Here is a 17,386-nt window from a genome sequence, read left to right as displayed (position 1 = left end):
ACCCTTCCCGACTTCACAATCCTGTACTCTCTCTCCCTCCAACCAAGACGCTGCCTAAAAACCCACAGCGGTTTCCCCCGGCGTTGCGTTTCCGAAACAGCTGCGTGGGGACCGGCTCCTCGGTGCAGTTTAATTTTTAAAAGCGGAGGTGCATAAATGCCAGCGGCGGGTTTTAACGTTCTGTGTTTCTGTGTGGGGTTTGGGGGGGGCTTGTTTGCAGGGAGGAGGCGTGGGGAGGGGGAGCGAAGATGGGGTGCATTATCCGAACGCAGCAGCAGCAAGGCTGCCCCTATAGCTCTGCACTGAGAGCAACTTTCCGCTTCTCCCCAAAGGCGCTAGTCCTCATGGTTTCAGGGGGAAGCTGAAACTAGGCTTTCTCTGAAGCCGAGCCGTGGGTCGCACAATGGCATATGCTACCTGGCTGCTTCTCTCGCACCCACAACCAGGCCACAACTGTGCCCCCGAAGGACCAGGTGCGCAGCCTGGGGGTCATTTTGGACTCACAGCTGTCCATGGAGGCGCAGGTCAGTTCTGTGTCCAGGGCAGCTCTATCTGGTACGCAGGATGAGACCCTCCCTGCCCGCAGACTGTCTGGCCAGAGTGGTGCGTGCTCTAGTTATCTCCCGCTTGGACTACTGGAATGCGCTCTACGTGGGGCTACCTTTGAAGGTGACCCAGAAACTACAACTAATCCAGAATACGGCAGCTAGACTGGGAACTGGGAGCGGCTGCTGAAACCATATAACACCAGTCCTGAAAGACCTACATTGGCTCCCAGGACGTTTCCGAGCACAATTCAAAGTGTTGCTGCTGACCTTGAAAGCCCTAAACGGCCCAGTAGACCTGAAGGAGCGTCTCCACCCCCATCGTTCTGCCCGGACACCGGGGTCCATCTCCCGAGGGCCTTCTGGCGGTTCCCTCCCTGCGAGAAGTGAGGTTACAGGGAACCAAGCAGAGGGCCTTCTCGGTAGTGGCGCCCGCCCTGTGGAACACCCTCCCATCAGATGTCAAGGAGAAAAATAACTACCAAACTTTTAGAAGACATCTGAAGGCAGCCCTGTTTAGGGAAGCTTTTAATGTTTAATAGGTTATTGTATTTTAGTGTTTTGTTGGAAGCTGCTCAGAGTGGCTGGGGAAACCCAGCCAGATGGGCGGGGTTTAATTATTATTATTATTATTATTATTATTAATTATTATTATTCCCTTTTTTTCACGGACACTGTTGTCTTCCTCTCTCTCTCTCGTCCCCGCAGCCCGGCTTCCTGCCTGGCGAAATGGGGATTTCGAGCCCCAGCGCATTGTCGCCGACGGGGGTCAAGGGCAGCTCGCAATATTACCCGTACGCCAACAACCCTCGCCGGAGAGGGGCAGACAGCAGCATAGGTACGTGCACGGACCGGCAGCATCTCTCCTTTCCCACCCTTCTTAGCGAGACCGGGAATCAGACCTGTTCATTGGCCCTTGTAGCTGAATATTGCCTGCACGGGCTGGCAGCAGCCCTCCTTTCCCATCCTGCTTGGAGAGGCCGGGAATCAGACCTGTTCATTGGCCCATCTAGCTAAATATTGCCTGCACGGACCGGCAGCCGCTCTCCTTTCCCACCCTGCTTAGAGAGGCCGGGAATCAGACCTGTTCATTGGCCCATCTAGCTGAATATTGCCTGCACGGACTGGCAGCATCCCTCCTTTCCCACCCTGCTTGGAGAGGCCGGGAATCAGACCTGTTCATTGGCCCATCTAGCTAAATATTGCCTGCACGTACTGGCAGCATCTCTCCTTTCCCACCCTTCTTAGCGAGACCGGGAATCAGACCTGTACACTGGCCCCTCTAGCTGAATATTGTCTGCACAGGCTGGCAGCAGCCGTCCTTTCCCACCCTGCTTAGAGAGGCTGGTAATCAGACCTGTACACTGGCCCATGGAGCTAAATATTGCCTGCACGGACTGGCAGCATCTCTGCTTTCCCACCCTGCTTAGCGAGACCGGGAATCAGACCTGTTCATTGGCCCCTCTAGCTGAATATTGTCTGCACGGACCGGCAGCCCCTCTCCTTTCCCACCCTGCTCAGAGATATAAGGAATCAGACCTGTACACTGGCCCATGTAGCTGAATATTGCCTGCACGGACTGGCAGAAGCTCTCCTTTCCCACCCTGCTTAGAGATACCAAGAATCAGACCTGTTCATTGGCCCATCTAGTTGAATATTGCCTACACGGACCGGCAGCTGCTCTCCTTTCCCCACCCCCCAGCTCTTCATTTATTCCCCCCCCCCTTCCACATTTATTACGGGGCAGAACAGAGAGAGAGGTGCGTACAGGAAACGCTCCGCTCCGCTTCCAGACATCTGGCATTCATTGCGGGAAAGGAATCTCTGGAATGGAGTCTTGCTGGAGAACTCAGCCATGTGCAAAAAAAAAAAAAAGCAAGCTTCATTCTCCCCCCCCCTTTTTTTTTTTTTTAAACCTTGCCTAAGTTATTCTACTTTATTTCGGGGCGGCAGTAGTCGAGGAAGCAGACAATACCCCACCCCCAAATAAATCAAGCCTTCAATAGCCGCCCTTTTCAGTCCCGTTTTCTCTGCACAATGAGGTCTAGAAACCTGCCGTCCCGGAAATAAAAACACAACCCAGATTCTCCAGAAGTTGGCAAGCGCAGGCATCTTGCACCGAGTCGAAACATCGCTTCGTCCAGCTCTGACTGGCAGCAGCCTTTGCTATTTTCTGCCTGTCCTTCCCTCCCCAGCGAAGACGCGTTTTCTTGAAAAATGCCCCAAAATCTAGCTTTTTCTGCCTGTTCTCCCCACTCCAGCAAAGACGCATTTTCTTCCAAAATGCCCTATTATCCTTTTTTCCTTCCTCCTCCCCCTGCCCCCCCAGCCAAGAGGCATTTTCTTGCAAAACCGTTTTTTTAAAAAAAACAAAATAATAAAATCCCATGAACATTCCCTGTCTGGAAAGGGGCGTGGGGCCGCTCTGCCTGCGCAACGCTGCACGACCCCCCCCCCCACGGTCTCCCTCCTGCACAATTTCCGGCCCCTTTCCCTCCCCCTCTTTTTTGCTTTCATCCCCCCGCCTTGGAACTAATGTAATCCACCTGTTCTGGCGCAGAGCAGGTTCACTCTGTAAAATGCCTGCTCTGGCCTGCGGGGTCTTAGGGCTGAGCTTTTGGGGACCTGTCTCCCAAAAGGGGTTGTGCCACACAAAAAAAGGATATTTAAAACTTTCCCAGATTCCGGAGCCCCTATCCGGCCACGAGACCATATAACCCCGGTCTTGAAAGACCTACATTGGCTCCCAGGACGTTTCCGAGCACAATTCAAAGTGTTGGTGCTGACCGTGAAAGCCCTAAACGGCCCAGTAGACCTGAAGGAGCGTCTCCACCCCCATCGTTCTGCCCGGACACCTGGGTCCATCTGCCGAGGGCCTTCTGGCGGTTCCCTCCCTGTGAGAAGTGAGGTTACAGGGAACCAGGCAGAGGGCCTTCTCAGTGGTGGCACCTGCCCTGTGGAACGCCCTCCCACCAGATGTCAAGGAGATAAACAACTATCTGACTTTTAGAAGACACCTGAAGGCAGCCCTGTTTAGGGAAGCTTTTAATGTTTAATAGATTATTGTATTTTAATAGTCTGTTGGAAGCCGCCCAGAGTGGCTACGGAAACCCAGCCAGATGGGCGGAGTTTAAATAATAAATTATTATTATTATTATTATTATTATTATTATTATTAGCGCCCAGGGAGAAAGGGGCAACAGAGTCCTTTGTCTCCCCTGGAGATAGGCAGAGGTACCTTGGTTCTCAAACCTAATACATTCCGGAAGTCTGTTCCAAAACCAAAGTGTTCCAAAACCAAGGCACGCTGCTCTCCCATAGAAAGTCATGCAAAACGGATTAATCCGCCCCGGACGTTTAAAAACAACCCCTGAAACAGCCATCAAACATGGATTTTACTATCTAATGAGACCATTGATCCACAAAACGAAAGTAAGAATCAATGTACCGTACTATAAAATAAATAAGGCAGTATTGTAGATGATAAAGATTAAAATTATTATTTTTTTCTTGCCTGCACTGGTGATGGTCATGGTTTGGATAGGGGGCTTTTATCCATTTCTGTACTCACACAATCAATCAATCAGTAGCTGAACTGGGTTCTGCACAGTCACAAAAACAAATGAATCGAAAAAGCCTCAAAAACAAAATCGCAAAATAAAGAGCGAAAACAAAAGCGCCAGACTTAATCCGTTCTGGAAGTCCGTTTGACTTCTGAAATGTTCGGAAACCGAGGCGCAGCTTCTGATTGGCGCAGGCGCCCCGGAAACAATAACCAACGGCCGCGTCGGACGTCCGGCTTCCGAAAAACGTTCAAAAACCAAAGCACTTACTTTCGGGGTTTGGGAACCAAGGAACCACTGTATACAGGTAGCAGTATGCAGTTTGGGGGGGGGTTCCCATTGGGACATCTAGTTGCGCCCCCCGCCCCCCGTGAGAACAAGATGTTTAGGGGAGGCTCTTTTATGCAGCTTTCGGGTCTTGAGTTCGAGAGCGAAAGCCTTGAGATTACAGCACCGAAACCAGGAATACTAAAAATACCCTCAGCCCGTCCCAAAATAGCGAGCTGCGTGGTCATAACTGGAAGAGCGAAACATCTCAGGGGACCTTTTTCGAAACGGATCGTGGCCTCTTGGCTCGTGCCCGTAATAAATCCATCGGACTTTGAGCGTGGCAGAAGGAAATCGGAATATAAAAACGCAAAATGCACCATCAGAATAAAAAGAACAGCCCCATAGCACATATTAACACCGGAAAAAAACACCCCAATATTCTGATTCTGACAGAAGTCGGCGAGGTTATTTAGAGCAGCAACATTCAGCCCCTTTAAACCCCAAAATGCATTTTGTAATCTTTCGAGATCTGCTTGTGAATCTCCCTGAGACGTGTTTAGGGCGGTCTATAAATTCAGCAAATAAATAAAATACCGTACTTTTCAGTGTTTTTTTACTCTAAAATAATGTTCAAAATCTGGGCTCTTCTTATACACAGATAGTATCTCCCCCCATTTTCTTAAACCGGAGTCCCCCCAAAATAGGGGTGTCTTATACTTCGGGGCGTCTTCTAGACGGAAAAATACGGAAATAAGAATGAATAAATCTGGGGTGCAACAGTTGGGGGGGCTTCGGTTGGCAGAAGGCACCCCTGGCGCTACGAAATCTAATCTGCTCTTTAAAAAAATCTGTAATTATGTGTGCTAACCCTTTTTTAAAAAAAATCTCTCCCCCCCCCTTTTTCCCCCCTCTTCCTCTTCGCACCCCAAATTCAGACGGACAGCCGAAAAAAGTTCGGAAAGTTCCTCCAGGACTTCCCTCTTCGGTAAGCCATTTTTCCGTTTTACTCTCTGGCAAAAGGCGGCCGCAACTGGGGTGTGGTTCTCCCCCCCCGTGTAGTCAAAGGGAGGGGCGGCGCTAACAGCCTGGGCCTCCCATTGGCCGGGCTTCTGTGATGTCACCGAATGCCCGGCGGGTTGCAAACGGTGGACGGTGGGCAGGGCCGGCCAGAGACATTTGGGCGTCTGGTGGGGAAAGTTGGGTGGGCGAGAATTAAAGCTCTACATCGGGACCAAGGTGGGAAGTGGGGATCCCTTTATGGATCAAGGGATCCCAGACCCTGAGATCTCTTTTAGATGCCAGGAGAGGTCCGTATGGGGGCAACTCGAGAGCAGGGCCTTTTTGGTGGTGGCTCCCTTTTGCAAGATGCTCTCCCCGGGGAGATTTGCCTGGCCCCTCAATTTAGGTGCCAGGCGAAAACGTTCCTCTTCTACCAGGTCCCCTTTGAAATGTGTTTTATTTTGGGTTAGTTTTTCGTTTTTATTTCGACGGCGCGTTTTCTGTTTTTAATGTTGAGGTTTTATCTCACAATCCCCCCTGAGAGAGATAGGGCGGTATACGTTGTTGTTATTATTATTATTATTATTATTATTATTATTATTACGCCTCCGCGCCTGAGTTTTCTGTTTTATTTTCCGCATATGGGGAAGGGGGTATATGTCCAGAATTTTGCATTTTTTTAGGGGGGTGCTTAATGAAACCCTCAAGCCCCGCAACCGCCCCCCCAATCTTATCCCGCTCCCCCAAAAAAGACAGGAGAAGGCAATGGCTGCAGAAAATTCTCCTTTCTCCGATTCGAGAACTGCATAGTTATTTTATTCTCCCCGCAAAGGAATCATCCTTGCTTCAGTTTGCATAATTTTTTGGGGGGGGACACATCGCCAATTGGGGTACCCCCAAAAAGACCGCAGAAGGCAAGTCTGCAAAGAATTCGCTTTCTCCAATTCGAGAACTGCATCGTTATTTTATTCTCCCCGCAAAGAAATCATCCTTGCTTCAGTTTGCAGAATTTTTTTTGGGGGGGGGGGACGACGACGACACATTGCATGCAGAAACACACCGTCCTGTTTGCAGATTCCCCTTATATTGGGGTTTTCTCCCTTTGCACCTCCCTGTTTTTGAAGCTGCTCTTTTTCCCCTCTCTCCCGCTGCCTCCACCCTCTTTTATTTTATTTTATTTTATTGGGCCTCCCCCCTCCTCCTCCTCCTCGCGCCCCCCCCCCAGCCCCACGCAGCTGCCTGCAAATCTGGCAGCCTGCCAAGCCCTGGCAGATGGCACAGAGCTATTATTCCTGCTCTGCTCCCCGGCTCCTGCTATGTAATCAAATTATAGGAAAAGGCAATTTGCCGGGTTTCTTATTCTTTGCAGACGGCTACGGTTCCCCCCCGCTCAGACTCCCCTCTCTTTTTTCTCCCTCTTCACCCCCCCCAACCCCAAAAAAAACCCTGCACCTCTCGCTCCAGTACACAGAACACGCTGCAGGGGGGGAAATGTGGGGAGGGGGGGGAGATCGTATTTTTATTTTCTTCCCTGCAAAAACGCCCCCCTCCAGTTGGGTGGTTTAAAAATAAATAAAATGCAAGGTTATATTATATTTTTTTTAAAGGCTGTTTAGCATGGGTGCAAGATCCTTTAAAAAAAAAACGTGATCGGAACTTGGAGGGTGTGTGTGTGTGTTTGTGTGTACGGTTTTCGAATCGTTTATTATTATTATTTGTTCCTGGGTCCCTGCAAATCCGTTCCCTCCTCGAGTTGGGTGGTGTGGTGTTTTTTTTTATAAAAAAAGCAATTTAGGCTGTTTAGCATGGGTGCAAGATTCTCGCCATCGAAACTTGGAGGGGGGCGTGTACGATTTTGGAATCGTTTATTATTATTATTTGTTCCTGGGTCGCTGCAAATTCATCCCCCTTGAGTTGGGTGGGTTTAAAAAAAAAGGCAAATTATTTAAGGCTGTTTAGCATGGGTGCAAGATTCGCGCCATCGAAACTTGGGGGGGGGGTGTACGATTTTGGAATCGTTTATTATTATTTATTTATTTTCCTGGTTCCCTGCAAATCCGTCCCCCTTGAGTTGGGTGGGTTGTTTGGTTTTTTAAAAGAAGGAGCATTTAAAAAAAAAAAAAAAAAAGCTGTTTAGCATGGGTGCAAAACTTGGAGGGGGGGCAGCAAACCGTTCTCCCCACTCCCCCCCCCGTGATATATGCAAAGCGAGCGAAAGATCCACGTCATTTTAAAAGAGTCTGAGAATCTTCCCAGAAGCCTAAATTCTGCTCCTTTTGAAACCCTGACGCCAGTTTCGGTTTTGTGGTTTTTTGGCGTCTCAAAATCGGTCATTTCTGAATGTGCAACCCCCCCCCCCGGGAATTGGTTCCCCCCCCCAAAAAAAAACACCCTGGGTGCGATTTAAGAAGGAATGAGGAGCGCATAAAGGATCCATATTAGGGCTGTTCATGAAAAACTTATTTTTTAAAAATGCCTCCTTCAAAGGTCTTATCTTACTACACTAGGGATTATATAGCTATATATGAAATTTCATGCGTATCAGTTAATATCTTTACCCTGCTCCACCGAACTGCAATTTCAGCCTTCACGACATAGGAAAACGACCAAGTAAACAGCTATTATTATTATTATTATTATTATTACAGTGGTGCCTCGCAAGACGAAAAGAATCCGTTCCGTGAGTCTCTTCGTCTAGCGGTTTTTTCGTCTTGCGAAGCAAGCCCATTAGCGGTTTAGCGGCTATTAGCGGCTATTAAGGCTTAAGGGATTAGCGGTTTAGCTGCTAAAAGGCTATTAGCGGTTTAGCGGCTTAGAAAAAGGGGGTGGGGAGCGAAAAAAAATCTCAAGACTCGCAAGACATTTTCGTCTTGCGAAGCAAGCCCATAGGGAAATTCGTCCTGCGAAGCACCTCCAAAACGGAAAACCTTTTCGTCTAGCGGGTTTTCCGTCTTGCGAGGCATTCGTCTTGTGGGGCACCACTGTATTATTAGATCTGCGAGCCGCCAATTATTAATAATTTTTAAATTGTTCTTGATGCCTTGCTCATTTGGCTGGGTTGGCCCTCTAGGGGGAAAAAGGGGGGAGGACGCATAATAATAATAATAATAACTTGCCCGGGAATCGCTGGTTCCTCCGGAGGTGGTTGGGATTCGCACTCGGCACCCACTCCGCAGATGCTGCCGACTGGGGATTAAATGGGTGACGGCTGTTTTTCTCTCTTTTAACAGGTATATCCACCCAACTCAGGTGACGACTACAGCAGGGAACCGGCCAGCTACCCCCCCTCCAAAGCCCCCAGCACTGTCTACCCTGGAGCCTTTTACATGCCAGGTACGACCCCCCTGCCAGGTGGGCCTCCGGAGCATGGGGGTTCGAGGCTGGTCTGAGTCGGGGGGGGGGGACCCTGACCCTAGGAGGGGGAGGCATTTGTGGCCCTCGAGTTGTTACTGGGCTGCAACGCAAAGCGGCCCTCAAGACCTACTGGGCTCTGGGAGTCCCGACAGCATCTCTGGAGGGTCACAGATGGTCCCCAGATCTGCCATAAAGACAATTTTCTTTCTCTCTCTCTCTCTCTCTCTCTCTTTCTTTCTTTCTTTCTTTCTTTCTTTCTTTCTCTCTCTCCCTCCTCTCTGTCTCTTTCTCTCTCACACACACTCTCTCTTTCTTTCTTTCTCTCTCTCTTTCTCTTTTGCGCTCTCTCTCTCTCTTTCTTTCTTTCTTTCTCTCCCTCTCTCTCTCTTTCTTTCTTTCTTTCTTTCTTTCCCTCCTCTCTGTCTCTTTCTCTCTCTTTCTCTCTCTTTCTTTCTCCCACCCCCCTCTCTTTCTCTCTCTCTCTCTCTCTCTCTCTCTCTTTCTCTTTCTCTTTCTCTTTCTCTTTCTCTATTTCTTTCTCTCCATCCTCTTTTTCCCTTTCTTTCTTTCTTTCTTTCTTTCTTTCTTTCCTTCCTTCCTTCCTTCCTTCCTTCCTTCCTTCCTTCCTTCTCTCCCTTTATTTCTTTCTCTCTTTCTGGACTCAGCTACACAGCTGCAAGCAAAACACTTTAAATGTGTTGCAAAGCACAAAACACAAAAGCGACACTAGATGGCGAAAGCGAGCTATGCCAAATTCAATGTAATTTTCAAAACTTTTTTTTAAAGAAAGCATTTTCACAGAGAACAAGAGGAAGAAACATTTAATGAGGATTTCTTCCTCTCCTTCCTCTCTCTGTCTCTCTGTGTTTCTCTGTCTCTTTCATTCTATCTATCTCTTTCTTTCTGGACTCAGCTACACAGCTGCAAGTAAAACGCTTTATAAACGTATTGCAAAGCGCAATATACAAATGCGACACTAGGGGGCAAGAGTGAGCTATGCCAAATTCAATGTTTTTTTTCCAAAATTAGTGAAATGTATAAATTTGAAAAGCATAAATATTTTTATTTTTTTTAATGGAGAGGAGAAAAGAAACCCTCTTTTTTTTGTCCTCGTCTTGCAGATGGACTTCACAACTCGGCGGACTTGTGGAATTCCTCAACCTCCATCAGCCAGTCTAATTACGGGGCCATCCTGGGAGCGTCATCCTCTCCTCTCCCGCAATCCGGCAACTTCAGCAGTCTTCATCAGCACGAAAGGATGGTAATGGCACAGATTTGGGGGGCGGGTATAGGGACGCGGGTGGCGCTGTGGGTTAAACCACAGAGCCTAGGGCTTGCCGATCACGTCAGCGGTTCGAATCCCCGCAATGACGGGGTGAGTTCCCGTCGCTCGGTCCCTGCTCCTGCCAACCTAGCAGTTCGAAAGCACGTCAAAGTGCAAGTAGATCAATAGGTACCGCTCCGGCGGGAAGGTAAACGACGTTTCCGTGCACTACTCTGGTTCGCCAGAAGCGGCTTAGTTCTGCTGGCCACATGACCCAGAAGCTGTGCGCCTGCTCCCTCGGCCAGTAAAGCGAGATGAGCGCCGCAACCCCAGAGTCAGCCACGACTGGACCTAATGGTCAGGGGTCCCTTTACTTTTACTAATAATAATAATAACAATTTATTATTTTTACCCCACCCATCTGGCTGGGTTTCTGGCGGCTCCCAACAGAATATTAAAAATGCGATAAAACTTCAAACATTAAAAACTTCCCTAAACAGGCCTGCCTTCAGATGTCTTCTAAAAGTCAGATAGTTGTTTATTTCTTTGACATCTGATGGGAGGGCACCACCACCGAGAAGGCCCTCTGCCTGGTTCCCTGTAACCTCACTAGGTCAGGCGGAGAGGCAGCGACTGGCCCAAAGTCCCACCCAGTGAGCTTCAGGGCTAAGCAGAGATTTGAACCCGGGTCTCTCAGTTCCCAGTAAGTCACTCTATCCCCTAAGCCATACTGGCTCTCTGATTTTCCCATCAGCCACTTTGGGCGGCTTCCAGTACGTATAAAAACAGAATAAAGCATCAGTCATTAAAAGCTTCCCTAAACAGGGCTGCCTTCAGATGCCTTCTAAAAGTCAGAGAGTTGCTTATTTCCTTGACATCTGATGGGAGGGTGCCACCACCGAGAAGGCCCTCTGCCTGCTTCCCTGCAACCTTGCTTCTCGCAGGGAGGGAACCGCCAGAAGGCCGTATGGACAAAATTCCCCAGATATAGCCCGACGAAAATAATCGAATGGCAGCTTAAATGTCCAGGAATCTTCTGGGGCAATTTTACTAAAAAAACAAGTCGACCCCTTTGTCCCCTTTCAGAATTACCCGATGCATTCAGGAGAAGTGAACGGCGGACTCCCTTCAGTCTCTGGCTTTTCCTCGGCCTCCAACCAGTACGGAGTCTCCAGCCACACGCCCCCCATCAGTGGGACGGAGAGTGTTATGGGTTCGTATCCAAACCCTTTCCTTTTTATTTTATTTTTCCTGTTGTTGCTGATAATCGAGGATTCGAGCCGCCTTGCGTTCCAGAAATTAGCAGGCCAAAGTTGGTGGGGCTTGCATTTTTCGTTGGAATCGTCCCTCAAGTCCAGATAAGGGCAAGACATTCAATCTCGCGAGAGTCAAAGCGCGTCTATATTTCAGGATTGCTCGGTTATGCAGAGAGGGTGCCGGAGAGTCGAAATGGGAAGGTGGAAAATAGCCAAACCATGGGCAAAATTTCCTTATTGTGGCCAAGTTGTTATGATGCTCGATTATCATTTAGGCGCTGACAAATAAGTCTGTTTGCTTTGCTAAACCCAGAGTGAGTAGCTGCTGTGGTGATAAACCACAAGAGTGAAGTTTTTGATAGACCATTTTAGACCAGGTGCTTTTGGGATCTTGCAGCACTCGGGATATTAGACCAGGGGGGATTTGAGTTTAGACGAAGTCCATCATCTTCATCTGCCATTCCTCCACTGTTGGGACTTCTTGTGTTTTCCATTTCTTGGCTAACAAAATTTTAACTGCAGTTGCAGCACACAAAAACATCTTTTTTGGGCGATTCGAAACCTAGGTTCCCCACAGGTTTATTTCCTTCCATCACCTGTCTCAGGTGCAAAAAAAAACCCCTCTTCCGGCCTTTTCCTCCTGCAGGCACTCTGCCCCCCCCACCCCCACCCCTCCCATTCTCGTCCTTTCCTGCTGGATGTAGGTTAATCTCTTGGGGAGTGTCGGAAAGCCATTAGTGCTACGGAAATAGATGCGTTTGGGTTTAAGCCGCTGTCTAGGGGCCGCCCGACGCTAATGCCTCCCCCCTTGTACGGCAGCCGCAAGCACGCAGCCTCCCTCTGCCTGGGAACTGGAAGCCGGTTTATTTTATACACCATATTTTTCACTCTATAAGATGCATGCACCTGACCATAAGACGCACCTAGTTTTAGAGGAGGAGAACAAGAAAAAAACTATTCTCTCCCTCTCTGCTCAGCGCCTCTCCAGCAAAGCGGGAGGAGAAACGGAAGGTTTTTTTTTATATACCGTATTTTCCGCTCTGTAAGATGCACCAGACCATAAGGCGCACTTAGTTTTAGAGGAGGAGAACAAGGGGAAAATATTCTCTCCCTCTCTGCTCAGCGCCTCTCCAGCAAAGCAGGAGGAGAAACGGAAGGTTTATTTTATATACCGTATTTTCCGCTCTGTAAGATGCACCCGACCATAAGATGCACCTAGTTTTAGAGGAGGAGAACAAGGGGAAAATATTCTCTCCCTCTCTGCTCAGCGCCTCTCCAGCAAAGCAGGAGGAGAAACGGAAGGTTTATTTTATATACCGTATTTTCCGCTCTGTAAGATGCACCAGACCATAAGACGCACTTAGTTTTAGAGGAGGAGAACAAGAAAAAAACTGTTTTCTCCCTCTCTGCTCAGCGCCTCTCCAGCAAAGCGGGAGGAGAAACGGAAGGTTTATTTTATATATCGTATTTTCCGCTCTGTAAGATGCACCCGACCATAAGACGCACTTAGTTTTAGAGGAGGAGAACAAGGGAAAAATATTCTCTCCCTCTCTGCTCAGTGCCTCTCCATTGAAGCGAAGGCGGGAGAGCAAGAGGGATCGGTGCGCACAGGCTTTCAGCACGCCTGTCTTTGCCACGGGGTAACCAGACGGTGTCTTTGCAAGAAGAGCGATGCATGTTTTTATATTTGCACCCTGGACGGTGGAGGGTGCTTGTCTCTGAGCGTGCAAATTCCACACACAGACCCAAAAATAAAGAAGCAATCATGGGGCGAAATGCAGACCCATTGCAGGAGATGAGGAGGAGGGGATTACTCAGACGGGGTGGGAAGGGGCGTGGGGTGGGATCAAGGCTCGGAAAGGCCAAGGGCTCTGTTGTGAGAAAACACACAAACACACACGGGTGAAGGGGCCTGAAACGCAGGACGTGCTAATCTCCCTCACCCTGCAATGAACCTGTTGCAAAACCCCGGCGGCTATTAATCTCTCTTCTCTTTTCTCGGCTTTTATTTTTGCATTTTCGGTTACGAACCTTCGTCTCTCTCCCTATAATATTCCATTAGCTCGACAACCGGTGCAACAACCTAATAATGATGGCGATTATCGATTGCGACCCTGAAACATCTCAAGTTATTTCCTATCACAAGAAGGCCTATTCTTCCCTGACGTCCTAAGTTTCCATTTGGTTTTGCTGCGATGTTTATCTCCCTTTTTAGCCTTTGGGACACAGGTGTTCCTAAATCCAGTTCTCTTTAAAAAATGTTTGGGGGTGCTCTCGTTTTGACCCAAGAAAACCACCATTTTATAGTTCAAATAAGGGAAAATAAATACAGCAAATGGACAAAAGTACAGAGATTCACAAAATACGTATTTTTCGCCCTCTAAGACTCACTTTTCCCCTCCTAAAAAGTAAGGGGAAATGTCTGTGTGTCTTATGGAGCAAATGCAGGCTGCGCAGCTATCCCAGAAGCCAGAACGGCAAGAGGGATTCCTGCTTTCGCTGCGCAGCGATCCCTCTTGCTGTTCTGGCTTCTGAGATTCAGAATATTTTTCTTCTTGTTTTCCTCCTCCAAAAACTAGGTGCGTCTTGTGGTCTGGTGCGTCTTATAGAGTGAAAAATAAGGTATATAAATTCAATGAGTAAGATTAAGTTTCCAAGCCACACTCAAAGTCCGACGGATTTATTACGGGCGCAAGCCCAGAGGCCACGATCCGTTTCGGTCCTCCGAGGCTTGCATTCCCCCAGGAAAAAAAACCACTGAATAAATCTATCCTTGCATGAGTATTTAAAATGAATCGGGCCTGGTCAAAGCAGCCGCCTCGGGTCCACATTTCCACAGGCGATTCTCCTTTCGCGTGCGCACGTTTTCCTCCTCCCTCACCCTCCTCCTTTCCTCTTGTGCCAGGTAACCGAGGAACCACCGCTGGAAGTTCAGGAGATGCGCTTGGGAAAGCATTGGCTTCGGTAAGTCCCGAAAAGTTTAAGAGAAGCTTTGCCTTTTGGGGGAATAAAAGGGCTCACCCCGTATTCTTTGCCTGGCTCCCGGAAGAAGGCAAAACCTTTTTGTTGCTGATTTTTAAAAATTTTTTCCTTTTTTTGTTTTGAAAAGTTTTTATTGTTAAAATAATTCAGCATTAATACACACATATTGCGAATATGCAAGCATACAAACATACATTTCATACAATCCTAAAAAAATGTTCAAACATACCTACACTCAATCCCACAGATAATTCCCATCACCATCCACCACCCCTCACCCTTTGTGTTAGACTTCCAATCTACTCAATTGCAATTTCTTTCCACTTCTATTACTTTCTCTCACACACCTTTAACCTAATTTCATGCTCCTTTTTCTATTACACATTGTTATCCATCTTATTTAGTATTTCAGTATTTAAAACGGAACTTGTTTATTCTAATAGGAGTTCCGATTTTTCAATATGGTTTTGCAAGTATCCTTTAAACACCTTCCAGTCCCTCTCTGTCTTCGCTTTTGAGATCCTTCCAATTTCTCCCATTGTTTTGGGTATATTGTAGTACTCCAATATTGGAGTGTTGTTGTTGATTTTGTTTTCCCCTTTTTCAGATCTACTCCCCAGATCACTCTAGCAATAATTTCTCTTCGAACCCATCCACACCGGTGGGGTCCCCTCAGGGAATAACAGGTGAGCTTTTTGTATTTATTTATTTTTTGCAGGGGGGGGGGTTATGTAGCAACCCTAGAATAGGTCCTGGAGTGCCCACCTAGAGCACGAGATTAGGACCACCCCCCTAAAGAAGCAGCCTTTTTAAAAAGAAAAAAGCTATTCCAGTGGTACCTTGGTCCTCAAACTTAATGCGTTCTGGAGGTCCGTTCCAAAACCAAAGCGTTCCGAAACCAAGGCGTGCTTTCCCACAGAAAGCAATGCAAAATGGATCAATCCGTTCCTGGCTTTTAAAAGCTACCCCTAAAACTGCAATTGAACATGGATTTTACTATCTGATGAGGTCTGTACTTAATCTGAAACTGTTCTTAACCTGAAGCACCACTTTAGCTAATGGGGCCTCCCACTGCTGCCGCGCTGCTAGAGCATGATTTCTGTTCTCATCCTGAAGCAAAGTTCTTAACCTGAAGCACTATTTCTGGGTTAGCGTAGTCTGTAACCTGCAGCGTATGTAACCTGCAGCGTATGTAACCTGAGGTACCAGTAGCTAGACTGGGTTCCACGCAGCCGCAAAAAAAAAGAGCCGCAAAAACAGAAACACAAAATAAATAGCAAAAGCAGACAGACCTCAGCGTAACACAAGCATGGCACTCAAAACGGAGCATGTTCAGCTTCTGAAAAAAAGTTTGCAGACCAGGACACTTACTTCTGGGTTTGCAGTGCTTTTTAGAAAGGGGACTTTGCTCAGGCAAAACATTCAGACCTGTTGGGTGCTGGCGTTCATTTTAATCTCCGCCCCCCCCCATTAGATTTAATTATTTTTGCACGGTTTTACACTGTGGCTTTTGATTATTATTTTGACCGACAACATCATGGCTTTGCTCTCTTCGCAAGCGGCCCGGCTTTTTAAAGTTTTAAGTGTTCTACGAAAGAAATCTGGCCAGCGGCAGAGTCCTCTGTGTTTTGTCCTGGGCCCCTGGCACTAATCGTCTTCTTTTCCTGCCACCCCAGGTTCTTCGCAGTGGCCCCGGGCTGGCGGACAGGGGGCCTTATCCCCAAGCTACGAAGGGACACTTCATACTTTGGTAAGATTCCTTCCGCTTCCCCTCCGCTTCCGGAAAAGGGAGCTCGTGACGAGATTCGTAGACTCCTAGAATCGTAAAGTTGGGTCATCCGGCCCAAAACCCACTCCGATGAAGGAATAATAATAATAATAATTTATTATTTATACCCTGCCCATCTGGGTGGGTGGGTGTGGGGGACTCCCTGGTCCTGAATGGGGTGACTGTGCCCCCGAAGGACCAGGTGCACAGCCTGGGAGTCATTTTGGACTCACGGCTGTCCATGGAGGCGCAGGTCAGTTCTGTGTCCAGGGCAGCTCCATCTGGGACGCAGGATGAGACCCTCCCTGCCCACGGACTGTCTGGCCAGAGTGGTGCATGCTCTGGTTATCTCTCGCTTGGACTACTGCCATGCGCTCTACGTGGGGCTACCTTGGAAGGTGACCCAGAAACTGCAACTAATCCAGAATGCGGCAGCCAGACTGGGGACTGGGAGCAGCCGCCAAGACCATATAACCGGTCTTGAGCGCAATTCAAAATGTTGGTGCTGACCTTGAAAGCCCTAAATGGCCCAGTAGACCTGAAGGAGCGTCTCCACCCCCATCGTTCAGCCCGGACACCGGGGTCCATCTCCCAAAAGCCTTCTGGCGGTTCCCTCCCTGCAAGAAATAAGGTTACAGGGAACAAGACGGAGGTCCTTCTTGGTGGTGGCACCCTCCCTGTGGCTCCCTTCAGATGTCAAGGAAATAAACAACTATCTGGCTTTTGGAAGATATCTGAAGGCAGCCCTCTTTAGGGAAGCTTTTAATGTTAAAAGACTATTGTATTTTAATATTTTGCTGGAAGCCACCCAGAGTGGCTGTGGAAACCCAGCCAGATGAGCAGGATATAAATAAATAATTATTATTATTAACCCCCTGCAATGCAGCAATCTCCGCTGACAGATGGGCACCCACCCTCTGCTTAAAAACCCCCACCACGTTGAGTCGGAATCTCCTTCCTCGTCCCTTGGAGTCATGGGTTCGAGTCCTACCCTCCGGAGCAAGGAGGAAACCAGCTTGGCTGATACCCTTTCTCGTTTCTCTCCCCCAAGCAAAACAAAATGGAAGACCACTTGGACGAAGCCATCCACGTCCTCCGGAACCACGCGGTGGGGCAGAGCAACCACAGGGATATCCACGACTTGCTGGCGTCGGCGGCGTCGGCTCACGGCACCACGGTCAGCAGTCTCAGCCAATCCTTCCCTCCCGCCTCTGTTTTGCCAATCGCCAATCGGCACTCAAACCTGGTAAGGGGCGAGCCGAGGGTGCCAGTCTATCCTTCTGCCGTTTCGAAAGCTCTTGTGGGGGATTTTTGATATACGATAATATTTTATTCTCTCTTTTCCCCCTGTAATGAAAGTCAGGTTGCTCAAACCGTTATACAGT

General features: G+C 48.4%; 1 protein-coding gene across 15 annotated transcripts in view; it reads left to right on the top strand.

Annotated features, from left to right (window-relative positions):
• TCF3 (transcription factor 3) overlaps positions 1-17,386 on the top strand; it is a 75,662-nt gene that overhangs the window by 38,457 nt on the left and 19,819 nt on the right. For all 15 annotated transcript variants that reach the window (XM_083421564.1, XM_083421560.1, XM_083421556.1 and 12 more), the window contains exons 6-14: positions 1,254-1,383; positions 5,314-5,363; positions 8,608-8,710; positions 9,853-9,992; positions 11,082-11,208; positions 14,157-14,215; positions 14,841-14,919; positions 15,910-15,983; positions 17,053-17,247. In XM_083421564.1, coding sequence (XP_083277690.1) covers positions 1,254-1,383; positions 5,314-5,363; positions 8,608-8,710; positions 9,853-9,992; positions 11,082-11,208; positions 14,157-14,215; positions 14,841-14,919; positions 15,910-15,983; positions 17,053-17,247 — 957 coding nt within the window. The remainder of the gene's footprint in view (positions 1-1,253; positions 1,384-5,313; positions 5,364-8,607; positions 8,711-9,852; positions 9,993-11,081; positions 11,209-14,156; positions 14,216-14,840; positions 14,920-15,909; positions 15,984-17,052; positions 17,248-17,386) is intronic.

Source organism: Podarcis tiliguerta (assembly GCF_965153285.1).
Source record: "Podarcis tiliguerta genome assembly, chromosome: 18".
In the NCBI taxonomy this organism is placed as follows: domain Eukaryota; kingdom Metazoa; phylum Chordata; class Lepidosauria; order Squamata; family Lacertidae; genus Podarcis; species Podarcis tiliguerta.
Note: the sequence above shows the minus strand (reverse complement) of the source record. Positions and strands in the feature narration are given on the sequence as shown.